General features: G+C 38.2%; 1 protein-coding gene across 7 annotated transcripts in view; it reads right to left on the bottom strand.

Moving 5' to 3' along the window:
* LRRC7 (leucine rich repeat containing 7) overlaps window positions 1-24,924 on the bottom strand; it is a 498,579-nt gene that overhangs the window by 119,535 nt on the left and 354,120 nt on the right. For all 7 annotated transcript variants that reach the window (XM_005871895.2, XM_014544330.1, XM_014544332.1 and 4 more), the window contains exons 9-11: window positions 23,615-23,689; window positions 17,644-17,788; window positions 11,195-11,267 (exon numbers count right to left, since the gene is read on the bottom strand). In XM_005871895.2, coding sequence (XP_005871957.1) covers window positions 11,195-11,267; window positions 17,644-17,788; window positions 23,615-23,689 — 293 coding nt within the window. The remainder of the gene's footprint in view (window positions 1-11,194; window positions 11,268-17,643; window positions 17,789-23,614; window positions 23,690-24,924) is intronic.

Here is a 24,924-nt window from a genome sequence, read left to right as displayed (position 1 = left end):
TATACATTTATAACCAACCGCACAAGTGTTTAATGTTTTGAAAAAGGTTTTGAAAGAACTTTTGAGAATGATCATAGTTTTCCTCATGGACTGTTTTGCACAGTTTCAGGTTGCAGCATGCTTGTTTTTATTGTCTCCCACTACTGTGCAAAGCAAGAACTTCCGACATTAAAAGACAACATTTTTCCTATACCGTAGATATACTGAATTCATAATTTATAGCCTGAAAGTATTTTACATCTCTGAGATACAGAGGAAAGCTATTAGGTGCAAAACACACATTCTTCAATGATTTCTGAAATTCAAAAGATTCTAATTAATAATTTAACATTCCAACTGACTACTGATGGCTATCTTGTTAGAAATCACCTAAGGTATTTTAATTCCAGATCTATATAAATACAGTTGTATCACATTTGGCATAGACCAACTAAGTGAAAAAATACTCAGACAGAGGAAGACAATACCATATAATCTCATTTATATGTGGAATCTAAAAACAAATAGGCAAACAAACCCAAGAAAATAGATACAGAGAATGGATTGGTGGCTGCCAGAGGTGGAGGTGGGAGGTGGGCAAAAATTGGTGAAGGCAGTCAAAAGGTACACATTTCCACTTATAAAATCATCAAGTCTTATGGATATAATGTACAGCATAATAACTACATATTGCATATCTGAAAGTTCTAATCACAAGAAAAAATTGTAAGTATGTATGGTGACACGTTAATTAAACTTGTTGTGATCATTTTGAAATATAAACAAATATTGAATCATTATGTTGTACTCCTGAAACTAATATGTTTTATGTCAATTATATTTCAATAAATAAAACACACATTAATTATACTTTGTGCCAACAAACAAACAAATCCTCGCTGTGGCCAGTGTGGTTCAGTTGGTTGCACATTGTCCATGCACCAAAAGGTCACAGGCTTGTTTCCCGGTCAGGGCACAGGCCCGGGTTGTAGGCTCGATACCCAGTACGGGGTGTGCAGGAAGCAGCTGATGAATGTTTTTCTCTCTCTCTCTCCCCCCATCTCTCTTTATCTCTAAAAATATCAATAAAGTATTTTAAAAATGCCAAAAGTTTCTTTATTTTGCAGCTTTATCTGTAGTCTATTGTACCATTCAAAGTGAAAAAAAGCTGCCAAGGAGGTATAGAGTACAATAAAGCAATGTTTCCTAAACATTGTTCATTCATATGTTCAGCTGTACATATGAATCACCAGGTGAACTTGCTAAAATGCAGGTTCATATTCAGTGGTTTGGGTTATCCAGTGACAAGCTTCTTGGTGATATGGATGCTGCTGGTCTTGGGGCCACACATTAAGTTGCAAGGCTTTAAATAAAGCCCTTGAAATCATTTTAAGAGAAACATCTAAACACACACACAACATGTCAATGATACTTAAGATCCATATACATATTACAAGAGTTGTATTTAGTAGGGCTTTGCTTTTCTTTAGGTATCAGTACAAAATGTCAGAACTGGAGGTAGTAATGCTTGAAATTAAATAATAGTATCAACTTAATTTTCTAAAAATATTCTTCAAAGTGAAAAAAAGCTGCCAAGGAGGTATAGAGTACAATAAAGCAATGTTTCCTAAACATTGTTCATTCATATGTTCAGCTGTACATATGAATCACCAGGTGAACTTGCTAAAATGCAGGTTCATATTCAGTGGTTTGGGTTATCCAGTGACAAGCTTCTTGGTGATATGGATGCTGCTGGTCTTGGGGCCACACATTAAGTTGCAAGGCTTAAATAAAGCCCTTGAAATCATTTTAAGAGAAACATTTAAACACACACACAACATATCAATGATACTTAAGATCCATATAAATATTACAAGAGTTGTATTTAATAGGGCTTTGCTTTTCTTCAGGTATCAGTACAAAGTGTCAGAACTGGAGGTAGTAATGCTTGAAATTAAATAATAGTATCAACTTAATTTTCTAAAAATATTCTCTACATTTTTCTCTACTTTAGTTTCCATGAATTAGTCTTGGTTGGGAAGATCTTACTGTCTCATTAACCCTCAATTACCTAGCTAATAGGGAAGAGGTACTGTGACTATATTACATAGATAATCTATAATTTCACTTTAACATCATTTATGACTATTAGAAGCCATTATATCTTATATTAATGTAGATGCTAATAAACATAAAATTAATGGCTTTGGGCTTCACTTTCTTAGTTCACTTTTAACTCTTACGCTGAAGTGATATAATTCAGTGGAAAATATTCAGACAGGCTTGGGTTCCAATTTTAGTGTGACCACTTAATAACTGAATGAACTTTACTATGAATGCATTTTTCTTCTGTAAAATTGGTTGGTAATGCCGAATATGTAGTTTCATGAGGATTAAATGTATGCTAAGCCTGTGGTATAGATATAGCGCTCCATTGAAATGTCATGAGGTAGAAAGGTACCCTAAAAAACACATTTTGAACAGTCTGTTTCTGAAACATGTAAAAGTTATCCTGTGATATTTTCCTTTTTAAAAAATCCCCGCCTGAGGATATGTTTCTTCAAATAAATTGTTTTAGAGCGAGAGGAAGGGAGAGAGAGAGTGAAAAATATCGATGTGAGAAACATCATTCAGTTGCCTCTCGTACATGTCCCATCAACAAATACAGAAACTTAGGCTAAGAGAAGTTACTAGATTTCAAAGCTAAGCTTTTGAATATAGTATTAATGGGCCTTTAACTACACAAAAAGGCATGCAAACCACCAAACCTGGTGTCTGGTGCAATGTGAACACACACAAAAAGTTATTTATTATTATTTTCATTGCACATTCAATTCTTAGGGCATCTGGCACTCCTAGGCTCAATAAGAAAAATAAACAATTTTATAAGTCACTAGAGGCCTGGTGCATGAAATTCATGCACTTGGGGGGGGGGTCCCTCAGCCTGGCCTGCACCCCCTTGCAGTCTGGGAGCCCTCGGGGGATGTCCGACTGATAGCTTAGGCCTGGTCCCCCCAGGGAGTGGGCCTAAGCTGACAGTCAGACATCCTTAGGGCTGCCGTGGAGGCAGGAGAGCTGTGAGTCTGCTTCTGGCTGAGTGGCACTCCCACTGTGGGAGCGCACTGACTACCAGGGGGCAGCTCCTGCGTTGATCATCTGCCCTCTGGTGGTCAGTGTGCATCATAACAACTTGTTGTTCCACCTGTTTGGTCGATTTGCATATTAGCCTTTTATTACATAGGATTGGCAAAACAGTCATGGAATCTATTTCAACTCTGAAAAATACTGAAAAATGAATTCTTTTAGTAGTTTTTAATATTTGGACTACTAAAGTGGTTAAAGACAAATCTAACATATGGATGCATTCTATGTGCAGAATGAGAATAGTTTTGGTCACTATAGCTGATGCACAAAGTCTTAGATGGAGTGGTGCATAATAAAATATAGACTATTCCACTATTCATAAAACACTTTCTGCATGTGATCTGGGGTGCCATTTAATAGGATCATAATAAAACTTCAACTCTAGCCCTTGAACTAAACCTCTGATCTATCATTTTTGAATTTTCTAAGGGAAACAATAATAGTACTTAATTATTATTATTTTTATTTCATACAGATTTCTTACTAAAGTGTACTATAAAATTTTAGAAATTTAGTCTATTTTTGCCATATGTGTAGATGCAAAACATTTGTATGCAGATGCTATCGTTAAGTGAGAACATAAGTTAGACAATAGTTGTCATAATTTTACTATCCAATCCATGGTGTGATATAGAACAGAAATCTTCAAAATTTTTCATCTTAAGATCCTTTTACATTCTAAAAAAATCACTGGTAACCCTTAAGAACTTTTGTTTATATGCTTTATGTTTATTGGTATCTACCATATTTTAATTTAAAACAGTAATTTTAAAAATATTTATTTTTTGTTCTTAAGTAACAAGAAAAAAACAATGACATGTTAATATAGGTAACATATTTTTATACAAAGTAACTATATTTTCCAAAACAAAAACATTGAGTGAGAAGAGTGACATTCTTTTTATTTTTGCAAATCTCTCAATGTTTGGCTTAATGATAGCCAACTGGATTCTCTTACATACTTATGTATTCAATATGTTGGGGTACATTGTTTTGAGTGAATTATATAAAATAAATCCAGCTTCACATAAATATGTAGTTGCAAAGGGAGAAAAATTTAAAAGCCTTTTAAAATAATTGTTATTATTATTATTATTTTTTGCTATTACACCAAAACTCAACAGTGGCTGTTTCTTAGGTGATATTTGCAATGTGCAATCTGAAACTATATTAATGAACTTTTCTTTCTCTTTATACCAATACATTAAAATCAACTGGTCTGTTTTCCATTTTGAATGGGTCTCTTATTCATGTCAGATTTTATAACTCATGCATTAGTTGTTTGAAAAACGTTGCTTCACAGAATTAAACAAATTTTCCAAATGTTGGCACATTTCATAATATCAGAAAAGCCTTTAAGTATTGGGAAGCTTTCAAGCTCACAACAGCAGATAAAATTTTCCAAAATTCTAATTTTTGCTTAATAGCTCTAATTTTATTGTTGGCAACAAACATTGTCAGTTGTTTTCTTGAACTGTCAAGCTCACTTTGTTCATTTTTGGCAAAATGTGTGCCAAATACCCAAGTCTAAATAACCCAGTTTTTCAGTTCTTCTTCTTTTTTAATAGACATTATTTTTTAGAGCTGTTTTAGGTTCACAGAACAATTGAGCATAAGAGATATAGAGTTTTCCCATATATTCCTTACTGCTTTATAAAAAAAAGTTCTGCTTTTGTGATTGGACTAATCTAACACTTCCCTTTCATTTTCCCTGAAACAATAATCTGAGGATGATAAAGGCACTGAAAATAACTTTAAAAAGTGAGCTTTTATGATAAGATTATTAACCTTTATCCCTGTAAACCAGTATCAACCTTTGAATTAATTAGGCCCATTTATCTTTGATAATTCTTTTTCATACTTTTAAGGAAAAAAAGTATCAATTTTTTCCAATTATTTTATTTTTAAATTTTTTATTGTTGAGAATATTACAGATGTTCCCCTTATTCTCCCCATTGCTCCCCTCCACCCAGTTCCCACCGTGCCCCAAGCCTTCACCACCCTATTGTCTGTGTCCATAGGTAATGCATATATGCATATAAGTTCTTTGGTTAATCTCTTCCTGCTTCTCACATCCTCTGCCCCCTTCCCTCTGTTCCATGTTTCCACGCCTCTGGTTCTATTTTATTCATCAATTTATTTTATTCATTAGATTCCTTGCTCATTTATTTTTATTTTTAGATTCAATTATTGATAGATATGTATTTATTGCCATTTTATTATTCATTTAAAATATCTTTACTATTAAAAGTATTATATACATCCTCTTGTTGTTCATATTTAATATATATATATATATTTCAGAGAGGAATGGAGAGGGAGGGAGAGATAGAAACATCAATGATGAGAGAGAGTCATTGATCAGCTAACTCCTGCACAGCCCCTACTGGGGATAGAGCCCAGAACCCAGGCATGCGCCTTGACCAGAATTGAACCATGACCTCCTAGTTCATAGTTTGGTGCTCAACCACTGAACCATGCCAGCTGGGCTATTTTTTTTTTCTCCTCTTCCTCCTTCTCCTCCTTCTTAACTGCTTTTCTCTTGCTGCTTTTAAGATTCTCTCTTTGTCTTTTGCCCTTGGCATTTTAATTATGATCTGTCTTGGTGTGGGCCTCTTTGGGTTCCTCTTGTTTGGGACTCTCTGTGCCTCCTGGACTTGTAAGTCTATTTCTTTCACCAGGTAGGGGAAGTTTTCTGTCATTATTTTTTTCAAATAGGTTTTCAATATCTTGCTCCCTCTCTTCTTCGTCTGGCACCCTTATAATGCAAATGCTGGTATTGTTCCAGAGGATCCTTACACTATCTTCATATTTTTTGATTCTTTTTTCTTTTTGCTCTTCTGATTGGGTGTATTTTGCTTTCTCATATTCCAAATCATTGATTTGATTCTCAGAATCCTCTACTCTACTGTTGAATCTCTGGAAATTATCCTTTATTTCAGTTAGTGCATGCTTAATTTCTGACTGGTTCTTTTTCATGTCTTTAAAATTCTCACTAAGATCCTTGAAAATCTTACTAAGTCCCTTGAAAATCTCACTAAGGTCCTTGAGCAACCTTATAACCATTGTTTTGAACTCTGTATCTAGTAGTTTGCTTGCTTCCATTTCATTTATTTCTTTTTCTGGAGATTTCTTCTGTTTTTTTTTTCATTTGTGACATGTTTCTTTGTCTCTGCATTTTGGCTGCTTCCCTGTGTTTGTTTCTGTGTATTAGGTAGAGCTGCTATGTCTCTTGGAATTGGTAGAGTGGCCTTGTGTAGTAGGTATCCTGTAGGACCCAGTGACTCAGCTCTCCAATCACCTGAACTGGCCACGTTAGGTGTGCCCCTGTGTGGGCTGTGTGCGCAGTCTTTTTGTAGTTGAGCCTTGATTGTTGGTGTCACTGGGAGAAATTAACCTCCATGCCAATTGGCTGTGATGACCTGCTGCAACTACAGTGGAAGAGTTGCTGTGCAGGAGTTATCCCTACTGAGCAGTCTGCAGATGGCTTCTACCTGTGTTTGGCATGGAAGTGAGGCCAAGCTGTCTTAGGCCTTTTTTTTTTAAGTTCTTTATTGTTGAAAGTATTACATACTTTTCTCCCCATTGTCCTCTTCCAGCCTACCCCCAGCTCCAGTCCCAGCCTTTAACACCCCCCTATTGTCTGTGTCCCTTGGTTATGCTTATATGCATACAAGCTTTTTTGTTGATCTCTCTCCCCCCATCCATGCTCCCCTGCCTTTCCTCTGATGTTTGACAGTCTGTTTGATGATTCTATGTCTCTGGATCTTTTTTTTGTTCATTAGTTTATGTTGTTCATTATATTCCACAATGAGTGAGATTATCTGATACTTATATTTCTCTGACTGGCTTATTTTGATTGGCATAATGCTCTCAAGGTCCATCTATGCTGTTGTAAATGGTAAGAGTTCTATCTTTTTTTTATAGCAGCATAGTTGTAAATTGCACTGCTATGAACGGAGGGGTGCATATGTTCTTTCTGATTGGTGTTTCTGGTTTCTTGGGATATATTCCTAGAAGTGGGATTACTGGGTCAAATTTTTAATTTTTTGAGGAAACTCCATACCGTTTTCCATAGGGGCTGCACCAGTCTTTATTCTCACCAGCAGTGCATGAGGGCTCCTTTTTCTCCTCATCCTCACCAGCACTTGTCATTTGTTGATGATAGCCATTCTGACTGGTGTGAGGTGGTACTTCATTGTTGTTTTGATTTGCATCTCTCAATGATTAGTGACTTTGAGCATGTTTTCATATGCTTCTTGGCCTTCTATATGTCCACTTTTAAGAAGTTTTTATTTAGGTCCTTTGCCCATTTTTTGATTGGATTGTTTATCTTCCTTTTGTTAAGTTGTCTGAGTTCCCTGTAAATGTTGGAGATTAAACCCTTAACGGATATGACGTTGGCAAATATGTTCTCCCATGCAGTGGGCTTTCTTGTTATTTTGTTGATGGTTTCTTTTGCTGTGCAGAAGCTTTTTATTTTGATGCCCATTTGTTTATTTTCTCCTTAGTTTCTATTGTCCTAGGAGATGTGTCGGTAAACATATTGCTTCAAGCTATATCTGATATTTTGCTGCCTATGGATTTTACTAAGATTTTTATGTTTTCCCATTTTACATTTAAGTCTTTTATCCATTTTGAGTTTACTTTTGTGTATGGTGTAAGTTCGTGGTCAAGTTTCATTTTTTTGCATGTATCTGTCCAATTTTCACACCATTTATTGAAGAGACTGTCTTGATTCCCTTGTATGCTCTTGCCTCCTTTGTCAAGTATTAATTGAGCATAAAGGTTTGGATCAATTTCTGGGTTCTCTGTTCTGTTCCTTTGGTCTATATGCTTGTTTTTGTGCCAGTACCAGGCTGTTTTGAGCACAGTGGCTTTGTGATATAACGTTGTGATATAACTTGATGTCCGGTATTGTGATCCCTCCAAATTTGTTCTTTTTTTTTTTCAGGATTGTTGCAACTATTTTTTTGTTTGTTTTTTATTCCATATAAATTTTTGGAGAGTTTGTTCTAGGTCTGTGAAATATACCGTTGGTATTTTAATAGGGATTGCGTTGAATTTTTAGATTACTTTGGCTAGTATGGACATTTTCATGATGTTGATTCTACCAACCCATGAACACCATATATTCTTCCACACGTTTATATCTTCCTCTACCTCTTTTTTCAACAACCTGTAGTTTGCTTAATAATGCTTATTTCAAGTACAGGTCTTTTATCTTCTTAGTTAAGTTTATTCTTAGGTACCTTAAATTTTTTTTGTTGCAATAGCAAATGGGATTGGTTTTTTAGTTTCTCTTTCTGTGAGTTCATTATTGGTGTATAAAAATGCCATTGATTTCTGGGTGTTAATTTTGTATCCTGCTACATTGCTGAATTCATTTATTAAATCAAGTAGTTTTTTGATGAAGTCTTTAGGGTTTTCTATGTACAATATCATGTCATCAGCAAATAATGACAATTTTACTTCTTCTTTACCAATTTGGATGCCTTTTATTTCTTCTTCTGATTTGATTGCTATGGCAAGCACTTCCAGTATTATGTTGAATAGGAGTGGTGAAAGTGGGCATCCTGTCTTGTTCCTGTTCTTAGGGGAAATGGTTCTAGTTTTTGCTCTTTAAGTATGATGTTGGTTGTAGGTTTTTCATATAAGGCTTTTATTATGTTGAGGTATGATCCCTCTATTCCCACTTTGATGAGAGTTTTGATGAAGGTGCCTTTTATTGATAGGTATGGGGCAGGCTGATGCCAGCTGCTGCTTGTTTGAGAGAGTTTAGGAATCTCTGAAGCCTGAGCCAGGACAGGCCCATCATACGGAAAAGCCACTGAAAACAGCTTGGGTGGGGCTGTAAATTGGATGGGGCAGGGTCTCATGGATAACCAGGGCAGATCAAACAGTGAGAGACAGGCTGATAGAAACTTAGATATGGCTGCCAGTTATCTCTGCTATGGGGTGGGGGGTGTCTCAGCATAGGAACAATGCCCCCCTGTGAGCACCTCTGTCTGGGAGAAGGCTGCCCCCAAGTTCTTGCTCCAGTGACAGACACTTCAGCTCCTTCCTGTATGTCCTTGGATCTCCCTGAGCTATTGCCCCAGCATTGGAGTTTAGAGGGACAAGTCCATGTAAGTTTGTGTGATGGTCCTTTAAAAGGAACTGCCAGAGTCTCTAGCAACCTCTGCATCACTCAGCCACAATCCCTGTTGGTTTTTATAGCCCGAAGTTATGGGGTGGGGTCTGGGGAGAGAAGCTCTGGAACTCTGAGCTAGGGGTCTGCTGTGGGGCTGGGACCCTTTGCTCCTGATGGGAGGCATCCATAGCCAAGATATCCCTCCTGATTGAAAAAAACACCACATGTGGGTATTGACCTGCCCGTTCCAAGCTTCCACCCCTCCTATCAGTCTTGATGTACTTTCTTTACTTCTGTAGATGTAGGACTTCTTTCAGCCAGATTTCAGGTAGTCCTGAATAATAGCTGTTATATATTTTAGTTGTAATTTTGATATGGTTGTGGAAGGTAGCAAGCATTCCAGCCACCTATGCCACCATGTTGGTTCTCTCCAAAAAGTATCAATTTTTAAAAACTAAAATGAAAACTAAATATTTAAATAACCTAGCATAAAATTTACTTGCATACTGAAAAAGAAACTTTTTTTGGTCTGTTTTTACATTATCAAACCTCTTTAACTTATCTTCACAGAGCTAGAGTTATTAGTTTATATAAATTTATATAAGAAATATGAACATAAGTGGCAAAATACCAATCATAACTTTAGTAGAGATAAATGAAGTTGAATTCATTATTGATCTAACAGGAAAGATTAGTGCCTGAGAAAATAATAAGATAGGAAAGCTTTTAAAAGGCATCAGACTGATAAAGATAATTATTTTTGTGTACCCCTAAAGAAAGTAAATTTGGCTCTACTTTATATTGGAGAAAATGGAAGTAATTGTAGAACAAAACATATGGTATGGTAAGGACACAAAAATATTAAAAAATGATTGAGACTTATTACTCCCCAAAGTCTGAACATTAGAATTTGAATTTAGCCAATGAAGTTTTCCGTATCAGTGGTTACTTGCCAACTTGGGGTGAAGTAAAGTGGAAAAGGCACCAGAAAACCTTTGGGATGGAAGGATATTTTCACTATCATGATTGTGGCAATGGTTTCATGCCTTTTTGTCTATGTCAAAACTTATTGCATTGTAAACTTTAAATATATGCAGCTTATTGCATGTCAGTTATACTTAATAAATATGTTTTTTTAAAACCTCCCCCACCCCAAGTACACCCAAATCTGTTAAATTACAGAGTTATATAACTCTTCATTGAGATGTGGAGCAAGATCCCTATAAAATGGTCTTACATAATTTCAGAATGAAGACCACCTTATTGATTTCTCACTTTATATAAATTGTAGACAAAAGCATTTCAGTGAAACACTGGTAAGAATATATATTTCTTAAATAATTGAGAACCAAATGCTAAAGTCAACAAAAAATTAGATATAAATTGCTCTCAAATAAATAACATATGTTTTATCCTTAAAATGCAATGCTAACCTTTCATCTGGAAACTTTTAAACAGTGCAAGCTAAAACAGATGGTTATCCCCTTAACTTCTAAAATACATTATAATTCTATAAATAGCAAATATTAATAATAATGTAATGGTAACATATACATAATGCACATTAAATTGATTTTATTTTTTTAAGACATATTCAAATGAATTTAGAGTTACTTCACAGTCAAAACATCAAATTAATAATGTGTAAGATTAAGGGCAAGAGTATAATTGAAGGTTGGGTAATCACTTTCTTATGAAAGAGTCATGGTTAAGCATTTTTCATGATTTTATATAGTTGGATGTCAATGTGATATTTAGGTATAAAACTAAATTAAGATATATGAAGTCTATAACTAAATAAAATATGGTCTAAAATAAGTTTACATATGAATAAGATTATTGGTATCTGTAGTGGAAAATGTTTTGATTTTAAAAACTCAACCAATCCTTCCGTTTCTGGCTTCAGAGAGGCTGACTGTGTGAAACTTTGGCACTTACTTTCCGATCGTATTGGGTAACATTGTAAGTTGATTGTCATCCACTTTCAGAGTAGTTAGTTTTTTCAACAGTCCTAAAACAGAGAAGTTTTATTAATATACAAGAACAGATTTCTGATGGAAAATGCACTATAAAAGAGATAAAATAATTACTTGTGATGAAGGTTTGTTATGCTAATTGGCTGCACTCTGCTTATATAAACCTACAAGCTGATATCTGTATGCAGTCTAGTTTTGACCTTCCAGTTGCAAAAAATTACTTATGTCAACAGGAGTTCAAGTTCATCAATGCAGACAAGTAAACAAAACATAGGGCTCCATAGAAACTTGAGTTGACAGTAATACTGCCACATTTCCATTTTCTATTATGCAGCAAATGGACCAGATGAAATTTTTCAAGGCAGATGTGACTTAATATTTAATTAACTCCTAAGCACTAATAACTAACATTCCTGTTGTCATACAAATGGAAAACAAATCTGAATTAAGCCCAATACTTAACAAATGGGTACTGAATTAGTACAATGCAGTGGTTATAATTATAGACTTGGAAAATTACAACATATGACGTCATACTCTTTTTGTTACCATAAAACCTTGACTTGGATCAGCAGTAAGCACAAAAATTTGAAATTTTAATACACTATGCAGAACTTGCCAAGAATGAAATTTCAACTATTTATCTCTGCTGTCTGATTTATGCTCTCCACACCCATATTGCTTGCTCTACTCCCAGGGTTTTAATGAATATTAGCCACAGAGTAATTAAGAACTACTTCCTTTATCCAGCTATAGCATCTACATTAATAACAGACAAATACGTAAATTGACCATACCTCCATGACACCCCACAGCCAATGAGGAGAAAATATGCAAATTAGTGGGACAAAGATGGCGGTGGCCACGGACCCAGCCAGAGCAGGTGGGAGGCTTGGGTTGCCCCTGTCAACAGAGGAAGCCAAGCTTCCCACCTGCTTGGACTGGCAGCTGAAGGAGGGGCCTGTGGGCGGCGACCATGGAGCCGGCCTGGGCGCATGGGAGGCTTGGGTTGCCGGGGCCGGCCGCTGAGGGAGGGGCCTGTAAATGGCCCAATGCCCTTCACCCAGGCTGGCCACACCACCATGGGGTGAGGGTCCCCACTGGGGGGTGTGGCCAGCCTGCAAACAGCTATCAGCCCCTCACCCAGGCTGGCCAGGCACCCCAGCAGGGACCCCCACCCTGAAGGGGGTGTGTCCAGCCTGAAAACAGCCCTCAGCCCCTTACCCAGGCTGGCCAAGCCCCCATGGGGTGATGGTCCTGGCTGGGGGGCGTGGTCAGCCTGAAAACAGCCCTCAGCCCCTCACCCAGGCTTGCCACGCCCCCCCAGTGGGGACCCTCACTCCATGGGGGCATGGCTGGCCTGCAAACTGCCCCAGCCCCTCGCCCAGGCTGGTACCATCCCCAGTGGGGACCCCTACCCCAATGGGGGCATGGCTGGCCTGCCAACCACCATAGGCCCCTCGCCCAGGCCGTCCTGCTCCCCAGTGGAACCCCCACCCTGATCTGGGACACCCTTCAGGGCAAACCAGCCAGCCCCCACCCATGCACCCGGCCTCTATCTATACTAATAAAAGGGTAATATGCTAATTAGACTCCCCAGCAGAGACTCCCACCCCAATCCAGAGCCCCCTTTAGGGGAGGCCAGCCGACCCCCACCCATGCACCAGGCCTCTATACTAATAAAAAGGTAATATGCGAATTAGACCGGGACACCTTCTGGACATCCTTTTAGACAAAGCCATGGTGGCAGAGCCAAGGCAGAGGCGGTTGGGGTCAAGCAGGCCAGCAGGGGGTGGCAGTTGGGAGCAAGCAGGCCAGCGGGGCGCATCTGGGGTCGAGCAGGCCGGAAGGGAGGGGCAGTTGGGGGCAAGCAGGCGGGCAGGCAGAGTGGTTAGGGGCAAGCAGTCCCGGATTAAGAGAGGGATCCCAGATTGGAAAGGGTGCAGGCCGGGCTGAGGGACACCCCTCCCCGCCATGCATGAATTTCATGCACCAGGCCACTAGTAACATATAATATCAATATGGCTTAAATAGCCAAAATCCAAGGGCAAAGCATTAATAGCTGGCTAATTTTTTTGTTTTACATTAGAAATATGCACATATATTCTAGACTACTTGTTTTGCAGAAAACTTGTTCTGATAGGTATAAGTTTGTGTTTGGGAAATGCTGTTAAGCAAAGTAAAACAGATTTTTTAATGAAGTTTTTCTAAGAGTTTTAAATATATTACTGTAGCAATGTGTCTGTCCAAAGTTATGGCATTTGTGTATGTACCTGAGGATTATCTCGTACAAGCAGTGTTTTGTGAACAGGCTTTGAGAAGATCATGCCCACCCATTGCAAGTATTGTAAGGATTCCTTAAAGGCCTAGAGTAAGTCACAAAAATTCTGAAATAAAGCTGTGGCTGCACTTTAAATTGCAGTATGATTGGTTACACAGTCTTCAGAGGCACTCACAATCTACTCTGAGGGAGAGAAATGTGATCCCTGTCAGACTGCTTGGAAAAAATGCCCGTAATATTTAGAGCTTAATACATCAGCTCGTGACCCCAGGACACAGTACTGAAAACAGCCCAGCATCTGGAAATGAGGACAATGCACATTGGGGTCATTTATCTCTGAAGCTGGGACACCCACTGCCATATTCATCTTTGTTCAAAGGGTGACTGAGTCACCTTAGCTTCTCTGGTGTGTATGTTAAAATATCAACCTTGAACGTGTAAAAGAACTCCTGAGCTTGCTCATCAATTGTGAAAAGAAAACAGGACTATGACTCATAGGTAAATTTTCTAAGACTTGTTAACTCTGATCAAACTGGTGGAGCTAGAGGAGGGCTGATTTTCTCAACATCACTTGACGGGGTCACAAGAAGTTTTGGGCTGAGCCAACACCAGGAAGCCAGCTAGGTCTCAAAGCCTTCTTTAAGAGAATTGCAGTCCCCAGGTGTGATGTAGTAGTGAGAAAATTGTGAGTCAGGTTAAGGATTCAGGCCAAAAGATTGATGTAATACATGTTTCTAAAGAATGGGGGAGTGGCTCTGACAATTGACAGACGTTTCTACAGCTTTGAAAGTTGAAGCAAGTTAGGCCTCCCTGCTTAGTTCCATGTCGGTGGATTGGAACCTCACTCATTTGTGATGTGGTTACTTTGTCACTCATATATTCCATCCAAGAGGCGCTTCTTGGACAGATACTGGAGCTTTTGTAGGCACCTGATTGCCCTTGGAATGGTATTAGGCCATTGGCCTCACCATCATTGCTACTCATTATTTTCCTCTGGCAGATAATTCCTTCACTGCATTTCTATATCACATCTGCTTGGACTCTCCTTGTCTACCTTACAGGAACCAAAAGTATTTCATCTTATTCTTTGCCTTCTACTGGCACCCTTCCCCAAGTCCCAACCTCTTTATCCTATACTCCAAACTAGGAAGTACTAAAGAGAAAGAAAAAGGAGGCCTTTTACCACGATTTTAGCTATTAATATATAATTAGTGGTAAATATATTTAAATATTAATGTAATTTATTTGATACTATAGCTGATATTTACATGAAATTTATACACATGTAATAGAATTTTAAAAGCCTAAATACTGTGCACTCACTCAATCTAAGATTATAATAATAATTATACTATTATAACAGCTAATATTGAGTACTTACTATGTTCCAGGTATTATTGCAAGCAATGTTACATAGATTAATTCATTTATTCTTCAAGGTCACACAGCTAGCAGAAAAGCCAGAATCTGAACTGCTAATTTCCTAGCCTACTTTCTTAAAGAAAGATAGTTTAAACAAATAATTACAACATATTTTATTTCTTTATGTGATATTTTTATTTCCAGGATTTCTAATTGGTTATTTTTTAAAATAACTACCTGTTCTTAGTCTTAGCTTCTGTTTTTATTTTATAAGTTATTATTTTGAGACAAACATGTTTCTTCCTTTTATCTATTTGAAGATCTAAACATACTTAAACTCTTTTTTTTATATTGCTTGATGACTTCAGTTTCCCTTGGGTAAACTTTCCTACTTGTTTGAATATTTGAATTGCCATAATAATATCAGCTTAAATTTCTTTTGGTTTACATGCTCATTTGTGAGGGTGAATGTATTCTCATTATCTATGCTCACCCCTGCCTGTCTGGCAGTTTCATGATTATCTCCACCTGACCCTCATGTTTCTGGAGTTCAGAACTAGGTCTTACATTAGCAACACGGTGTTCTCATCCCATGTGGATATTGCAAATCTAGTCCAAACCAGCTTGTGACTAGCCACAGTTTCCAGCAGTGAATCTTTATATGTTCTTGCCTTCCACCCTAGCTTCACATATTAGCTGTAGGTTTTTGCAGCAGTCTCTCTTCACAGATAAGGGGCTCCTTCTTCAATCTCCTGTAAATTTGAGTTCCCTTGTTATGTTTAAGGTCTTTTTTTTTTTTCCCCACAGCAGGAAAGGAATGTAAGTCTGCTACTGCTGTTTGAGGTCTGGAGTCTCTCAGGCCTGGGGTTACTGGTATGTTTTTATTCTATCTCAGGTTAAGGTAGGTGTTCATTCTTCTTAAGTATGTCTAAATTATTTTATTTTCTGAATATCTGAGGAGCACTTACCATATACCAGGTATAGTTCTTGGTATCAACGAGGCAGTAACGATATGAGTAATTTTTCTATTCTCATTATGTCTTTGAAGAGGTATGGAGTGGTGTTTGAGTAGGAGTGTATCTTGACTGGAGAATGCTCTTTTTACCATTATACTACCTTTCCTTCTATTGCACAAAAGAATATTTCCTAAACTTGCTTGATCATAAGTTTGATTTAGGATGTTTAATAAACATACAGAATAGAGGGCTTAACACAAACTTACTGAATCGGAATTTTCAGAGTGAGAGTGTGGAAATGTGTAAGTGTTTAATAAAGCACTCAGATAAGTCTTATGACAGAGCAGATTGGAGAAATCTATACTAATAAAAGGGTAATATGTTAATTAGACTGGACATCTTCCGGACATCCATCCAGATGTCCTTCCGGAAAAAGCCATGGTGGCAGGGGCCAAGGCAGAGGCAGTTAGGGTTGATCAGGCTGGCAGGGGAGAGCAGTTAGGGGTGACCAGGCCAGCAGGGAAGGGCATTTAGGGGTGACCAGGCCAGCAGGGGAGGGAGGTAACCAGGCTGGCAGGGGAGGGCAGTTAGGGTGACCAGGCCGGCAGGCAGAGGTGGTCAGGGGCTATCAGGCAAGCTGGAAGAGGCAGTTAGGTGCTATCAGGCAGGCAGGGGAGCATCAGGCAAACAGGCAAAGTGGTTAGGGGCGATCAGGCAGGCAGGTGAGCGGTTAGGAGCCAATGGTCCCGGATTGAGAGAGGGATGGATGTCCGACTGCCTAAACCAGCAGTTGGACATTTCCCGAGGGGTTCCGGATTGGAGAGGGTGCAGGCTGGGCTGAGGGACGCCCCCACCCACCGCCCCCCATGCATGAATTTTGTGCACAGGGCCTCTAGTATTGTTATAAAATATGTGATTATATAAATCAAAAAGTCATCAAATTGAGAAGGAAAAGAAAAGCTATCCTGTCTTGTTAAAATTACATTCTCAATTAGCCTGAACATGGAAGTAATAGGATACTAACGAATAATTTGGGAACTACCTTGTCTTCTAGCTTCCCTTCAACCAGGCTGCCTCAGTTGTGACTTAATTTTCAGAAGGATTAATAAGTTCCAGAACATATGACATGTTTAATTCAGAGTGTTAAGAACCATATTCCAAAGTTAAGTTATTTGATGATTACCCTACTTGATGAGTTCTCTCATAAATAATAGCAAGATAACTATGCAAAAAATTTACTCATTATTTAAATTAGATTCTTTTATTATTCTACTAATATAAAAATTTAAAACAAAAGTGGATTGAGTGCTTAATATATACTAACAAATTATCTGCCTTCATGAATCTCAGCATGTAAAAGACAATATGTCTTTTTAAAATAATAGAAAATAAAATAAAGATATTTTATATTTATTGTATATTTATGTTATTTCTAGATCATAGCAATGTTACAATAGTATCAAAAATAGATTATAGCTACACTATGTAAATAGAAGCTACTGTAATAAAATTACTCTAAATCTAAGATATATATACTCCTTACAATAACATTTTCAGTTAGGAGATCTGAAAAAATTTAAATATATCAATTTAGTAAGATCATTTTCATAAGAGAGCCTTCTTGAATTTGATAACGAGTTATCATCTCATTTTAAGATAACAGTAAAATACTATTTTATCATCTTGAATAATGAACTTGCTAATTTATTAATATCAAGCTAACAGTATATTCCCTACATCTACAGACAAACTATACTGCCAAGAAAGAAAATTACATATTTGACAAACATTTATGGCAAAATATATTCTCACCTATAGAGTCCGGCAACTGTTGCAACATATTGGATGACAGTAAGAGGTCCTCAAGGGCTTCACATCCGGAAATGTCCATGTCCACTGTTTCTATTCTGTTTTTTGACATATCCAGGTACACCAACATCTTTAACTTCCCTATAGACTTGATGACATTGCATAAACTCAGGGTTAGCTGAGAAACTTTCAAAAGACATTTTAAAGTTGTAAAAACCACAAATTAAATTAATTTTAAAAGAAGCTACAACAATAACAAGTGTTGGCAAGAATGTGCAGAAACTATAACGCTTATACATCGCTAGTAGAAACATAAAATGGTGCAGCCACTTTGGAAAAAACAGTTCGGCAGTTCTTTGAAATGTTAAATTAGAGTTTCTATATGATTCAGTAATCCCTAGGTATGTATTCAAGAATGAAACATATGTCTACACAAAAACACGAATGTTCGAAGCAGTATCATTCACAATAGCCAAAAAGTGGACACAATCCAACTGTCCATTAACTGGCAAATAGATAAATACAATGTGGTATATCTGCATGTTGAAATATTATTTATAAAAAAAGTACTGATACATGCTACAAAATGTATGAACCTTGAAAACATATGCAATGAAAGATGCTAGTCACAAAAGTCCCCCCATTGTATGATTCCATTATATGGCTATCCAGAATAGACTGACTTATAGGGAGTAGATTAGGGTTGCTAGAGGCTGGGGGAAGAAGGGAGTGGGAGTGACTGCTAATGGCGTCAGGGTTTCTTTTAGAGGTAATGGAAATGTTCTAAATTTGGATTTTGGTGATGACTGCACATCTATATGAGTGTTCTAAAAACCAATGAATTGCATCCTTTAAATGGGCGAATTTTATTGTATGTGAATTATATCTCAATACAGCAGTTAAAAACACACACAGCAATAATCTCAAAGTTGCCACTGAATTAAATAACATGAAGTTGCTACCGGAGCACCATATGTTGACATGTTGATTCTTAAAATTTCAAATGCGTAAGAAAGGTTTTACACGGTGCTTTGGACTTTATACTAAGCAGATTCAATATTTTGTTCACTTAACAATACTTTTTGAGGATCTACTGTGTGTTAGGGCTTGTGTTATATACCAGAGAACAACCATGACGAAGTCAGCTAAGGATGGGGAGAGACTGGTCATGATACAGACAAAGTCTTTATCGTGAAGGAGCTCAGAGTAATGAAGGAAACCATCAAATAAACAAATGATTATCATACCCTGCGATATGGCACTGAAAAAAGCATGTAGGGAATGCCACAGAAGCATAGTCCTGCAAATTGCCTGGAAGACACTGCTTGTCAAGAAGAGAAGAACCCGTACATGGAAGAGAGAACAGCACATACATTCCCAGAGGAGTGTGAGAAAGCACGGCATGTTTGCGGAAGGTGAGAAATTCAAAGTGACAGCATATCGCGATGAAGTTAGGATGATAAGAAGCCAGCTGTTAAAAGGCCTCACATGTTACGCGGGGAGATATGCACTCTATCTAACAGGCACGGAAAGCTGGTCAGGGCTTTTCAGATGAAAAATGACATGACTGGACTTGCGCTTTGAAATAATAACTTCAGGGAATTGTAAGGAGAAGATTCGTGACTGGAGTCAGAGTGACTCATTAGGAAGATCTGGAAGCAGTTTAGCGGAGGAGGTGAGAGGGACCTGAATTCATGCAGAAGTGAGGATGAAGAGGCAATGGCTCAAGAAAGATGTCGAAGTGGAATGATTGAGTAACTGATCGCTGAGCAGGGGGCAGGAATCAAGTCATACCTTGGGCAGAAAGCGAACAGTAATGGCTTAGTTGAGACAGTGGACAATAGGACTTCAAGCACGATGAAAGTCTTAATTTACCTTGTCTTTAAGGGCATGTCTTGCAAATAAATGTCTCACACATACCAGTGTTCAGGGGTTCATCTGCTTAGTCTCTACCTGTGTACACTTTACTGTAGTGTGTCTACTTATTTGACAAAGTATAAATAACCAAATACAGAAAATAAATTTATTACAAACACAAGCTCACAGCTGGCACTGTGCTAAGTACTTTATATTTATTATTTGATTTAATACTTTATATTCTTGCCACTCAAAATGTGCTTCGCAGACCAGCAGCACTGGCGCCACCTGGGGGCTTGTCTGTAATTTGGACGCTTAGACCCACTCCAGACCTACTGAGCCAGAATCTGCCCTTTCACTCACATTAAAGCTTAGAGGTTCAGGAATGTTACCCATTGGGTTCCCTGGGAAGCAGAGACAAAGAGAAGTTTATGAGAGAGTGTTCTTAGAGTCAATAACAGTGGGAAGAAACAGGTAAGGAAGGACGTAGGACTGGACAGATGAAGAAGTTGGGCTGTGATCAAGTCTTGAGGAAGTTTTCAGCTGACCCTTTAAGGAGCACTGAAGTGGGAATTGCCTTAAAGTTGTCCTGAGTGGGGTAAAGGGGCCAGACTTTTACACCCCTGCATGGATTGGTCATTGGATGGAGGTCTCCCAGAATAGGGGTGTGACCCTGGGTGAGGAGGTTCTCTTCAGCTGAAGGCAGTTCCTGAAGAGGGTGGGGAGCTGCAAGCAGTATTCCCAGAAGCTGGGGAAATAGAGTAAGCTCTTCATTCCAGGAGGGTGATGCAGCATCGACCGCAAGTAACCTTCCAAGGTTACCCCATTAATAAGGGGTAGAGCTAAACTTAAACTCACCTTTATTGGGTTACTCACTACAAAGCCTATTGATTATATTGGCAGTTCTGCCCTCTAACTCCCAAAGTAACACAGCACTATGGCTCTAGCCCTGCTCCCTCCACTCCCAACAGTGGGAACAAAGTTAGGGAGTAGGTTAATACGTGCCAGACTAGGAACTGAGTACTTTGGGTGAGTCAGGCCAGAGAGCTGAGCTTCTCCCCATGCCTAGCAATATGTCATTTGGAAAAATACTGTCACTTTACTTACAGCTTTCCACCCCAAGGAACTATTATGTTGCCTTATCTCATTCTTCTCTTCTGGTGAGCAAGGAAAAAATGATATATGTGTTTATGTGTGTGTGTATCTTTTGTTCCTTTATTATGAGCAACTTTCTTCTTTGAAGCTTCTTTCATTGCTATCTCTAGGACAACTCAATATTTTGGTTTAAAGTTTCTAAACATATTTTTAAAAAAGCAAAACAAAATAATTCTTTGGCATTTCTTTTTAATTTTTCTAAACTCTCACTCTCAAGCACTTTTTAAAGGCAATAGTAGAGTGAAAGAGGTCTTGAGTCCCAATATCTCAGAGTCCTTGAGGATATGGAATGTCCCTCCAACAGCCCTCTGGACAGTGAGGCCATGGTGAACAGTGGAGAGCAAATGGGAAGAGCAGAAGCCATCACAAGCAAAACAAGGTATTGAAGTTTATTTAAAAATAAATGTGGACTCAATACATTGTCTAGTCATATTTTGGTTGATTGATCTCAGAGTGATGGTCACAAGACAGTTATATAGAAGAACAATTTTTCATCATTATCTATTTGCTTCTCTGATGTATGAAAACTACAGTGGAAAAATGATAGCCCGGGCTTCTACAATTATTTAAAAAGTACATTACCTTAACGTATTATGATAGATGAACTAATAATAAAATAAACTTGCTTTTATTCCTGTGTCTTATGACACTAAATTTTTAGGATTAATCATTCTGTGAAACAGACACATAGGCTGAAAATCACATTCAAGATTAGTCTTTCAAAGTCATGTGCTTCTAGGTAATTGTGTAACAGCTGTTTGCCAGCACTGACATGAGAAAGCCACACCTGTTTGATAGGGGAGTTGTGGGGTATTTCCACAAGGAGTATAGCAAAATGTGAAATTCAAGTGTACTCGCTAATGTAGGAGATCTGCTTAAAGTTGTTAGTATACAAAAAAAAAATCTACTATTGAAACAGACAAATTAAGCAGCATTATTTGTTTTACAGATTTCATATTACCTTGCCATTTAAATAATAAGCTTACTAAGGGATTTGAGTTCTGAATTGGTTTGCAAGATCAGATTTTGGGAATGTAAAGATTGTGAAAAGCAAGATAAACTCAATTCTCATTTGTACCTTCTACTAATTCTCTATCGATAAAACTTGGAACATCATAGTGAACAACAGCCTGGGGAGTTGGTGCGAATTACAGTTCCACCATTTACCGGCTGTGTGACCTTGGGCCAGTCACTTAGTTACTTACTCTTTCCATTTCAGTTTCTTCATCTATAACAGGGGGTTGGTAAAAACCCAATTTCATAGTTATTATGAGGATTCAATGAGCCAGTATTTGTGAAACACCTAGATGGATGCCTAGCCCATGATAAATGCTGTGTGTTTCTGAATAAATAAATGAACACATTGAAGAAACATGTAGAAACATCTTGATTCCTCGATCTTGCACAGGAAATTGATGACGATCTTACCCAGGATGTGTACATACCTTCAATATGGCACAAATCAGGCTGTACTGTGTGTAGTGGAATCCAGATCTTTCTCTCTGTTATGTGTGAGTGAGCTCCTCAAACAAATATATTCAAGATCATTGAATATATTATCTTTGTAACCTTGACATTAGGATAGTTTCTGGTTCAGACGGGTGTATTTGTAAATGGTTTTTGAATAACTCAATAACTAGAAGATATGCATGCTTTTTTGGTTTGTGTCTGCGATGATGGCAGAAATGTATTTTTTCGATAAGAAAAGAAAGCATTTTCCCCCTAATCTTTTGCCAGATTTTCTCCTTTATGTGGTCTCAGGCTTGTTCAAAAGAGAATAAGCTTCTTGTTCCTGTTGCTTTTGTAATCATTTAAAGAAATTTTCAATGTCAATTCAAAAGAGGAATAAAATTGGCTTCGGGAACGTGCAGCTAAATCTCAGTGGTGGAAGAAGGATTATGAATCTTCTGCCCTGGCTAATTAGCCTAATGGAGGAAGTTTGGAATTGGCTATCACCACTGGGAGCCTTGTGGCTGCTGTGTGTGTGTACACATGCTTATTTTAAAAATATATTTTTGTTGATTTTAGAGAGGAAGTGGGGGGGGGTGTAGAGATTGAAACATCAATGATGAGAGAGAATCATTGATTGGCTGCCTTCTGCACACCTGGGGATTGAGGCTGCAGCCCAGGCATGTGCCCTGACCAGTTATCAGAAGTCATTGATTGGCTGCCTTCTGCACACCTGGGGATTGAGTCTGCAGCCCAGGCATGTGCCCTGACCAGGAATCAGAAGAGAACTGTGACCTTCTGGTTCATAGGTGGATGCTCAACCACTGAGCCACGTTGGCCGGCCTACATATGCTTATTTGAATGTATGCATTGTGATAGGCAGAGGCAATGTTTTATGGAAAGTCATTCTTCCACTGGATGGAAAAAGAAGGAATAGTCACACTAAATGAGTTGATTGGCAAATCTGCTCAGGAGACACTGGACAGCCCATTAATTGAGGGAAAAATTTGACTATAATTTTACTTTCTGTTGTTACACCGTATAATCCTTGCCATTTAAAAAAATTCAAATGGGTTTTACTAAATATCACCTGAACTAAGAAAGATTTTTTTATTTTGTGGAAGAGATCTAACAATATGATCAGAAACCATTATCTAATTACCAAGAAGAATAAGGATGATTGCACAAAACAAAGAGTTGGTATTGTATATGGCATTTCTGTTTTTACAACATAACAATATAAAGTTTAAAAATAACACATGCAGAAAGAGATGACAAATATACTCCTAAGAGAACAAGAGAAGTCTTTCGTACATTTTACATACCTGTAACAGCCACGAAGGGTACATGAAATACTCAAAAACAAGTTACTGAGAAACACTTGGTAACTGAACACTCCTAACAAATGTGTTACTACTTTGAAATGCAAACACTGAGATTTAAGAGTATCTTCAATTGCAGTTAGTATATAACACAGATGCTGGACAACATGGTATAACAAAAACTTACATACCCCAGGTAGCACTTGCAATGCATTATTATCCATCCACAACTCCCTTAAATTTTGTATTTGATCCAGAACTTCAGGCTGGGAGAGAAGTGGGGAGAAAGGAAAGAGGAGAAGAAACCAAATTAGTCTTTTCTTATTACAGTATAAGATATAATTTCTTGGTCTGGAACTTATATTTGGGAATCTAATGTTAATCCTCTAAGAAATTCCAAATTTAACAAACCTTTAGCAAAACTGGTGGTCCCCGAGTTAGCCAACCTAGAATTAATCTGAAAACAATCAGAACGACCTTTAAAAAACATGCTGCTGGGTATCAGTATGAAATTGCCTCCTCTACCCAGGAGAGTTGTGTGTTTCACATACTAGCTCTTTTTTTTTTTAAAAAAATATTTTTTATTGATTTCAGGGAGAGGGAGAGAGAAAATGATGAGAGTCGCCTGCTGAGGATTGGGCCTACAACTCAGACTTGTGCCCTGACTGGGAACCGAACCATGATCTCCTGGTTCATAGGCTGATGCTCAACCACTTAGCCACACTGGCTGGGCTCACATTCTAGTTCTTAATACACAGACAATTGCATTTTTTATTTAAACAAACTGCTTACCTGAATTCTAAAAAAAATAAAAATGTATTCTCCTTTAACACCCTATAATTATCATTTGGAGCATTTATTACACTCTATTCAATAAGTGCATTATTTCTTTATTAGAGTACTAGAGGCCTGGTGCATGAATTTGTGCACAGGTGGGGTCTGGTGGCCCACCCTGATGGGGGCCCATTGGGCCAGGCTGGCGGGGGGAGGGGTCATGAGTGGTTGGCTCCTGATTGAATGGGGGGGCGGCAGGGTGTGGTGCCGGCCAAGGGGAGGGGCTGTGGGAAGTTGGCTGGCTAGCCCTGCCTTCAATTGGGGTGTTGGGGGCTAATTGGGAGCAGGGTCGGCCATGGGGCGGGGATCGGGGCACAGATCAGGCTGGTTGGCTGCCTCAGTGCGCATCATAGCCATCGGTTGTTCCAGTTGTTCTGGTTGTTCTGCCAGTCCAGTCGCTGGGATTTTATATATATAGATAAGCTTTTGAAGGGCAGAACAATGTTTGTTTTTTAATCATTACAACCTCATATCCCCATTGTTTGCCACAGTACCTGGCACACAGTAGGTTTTTATCATATGTGTTAGTGCCTTATATACCCCCCTCCAGGAATTACATTACCATGAGATGATGACAATATGAATAAGACCCACTCATTTTTTAAAATTAATCTGTATTGTTGAGATTATTACAGATGTTCCTCTCCCCCCCCCCCCCCATACCCCC

This window comes from Myotis brandtii, unplaced genomic scaffold, assembly GCF_000412655.1.
Source record: "Myotis brandtii unplaced genomic scaffold, ASM41265v1 scaffold36, whole genome shotgun sequence".
Taxonomy (NCBI): domain Eukaryota; kingdom Metazoa; phylum Chordata; class Mammalia; order Chiroptera; family Vespertilionidae; genus Myotis; species Myotis brandtii.
The sequence above is the reverse complement of the archived record's forward strand: the minus strand, read 5'-3'. Positions and strand labels throughout refer to the sequence as shown.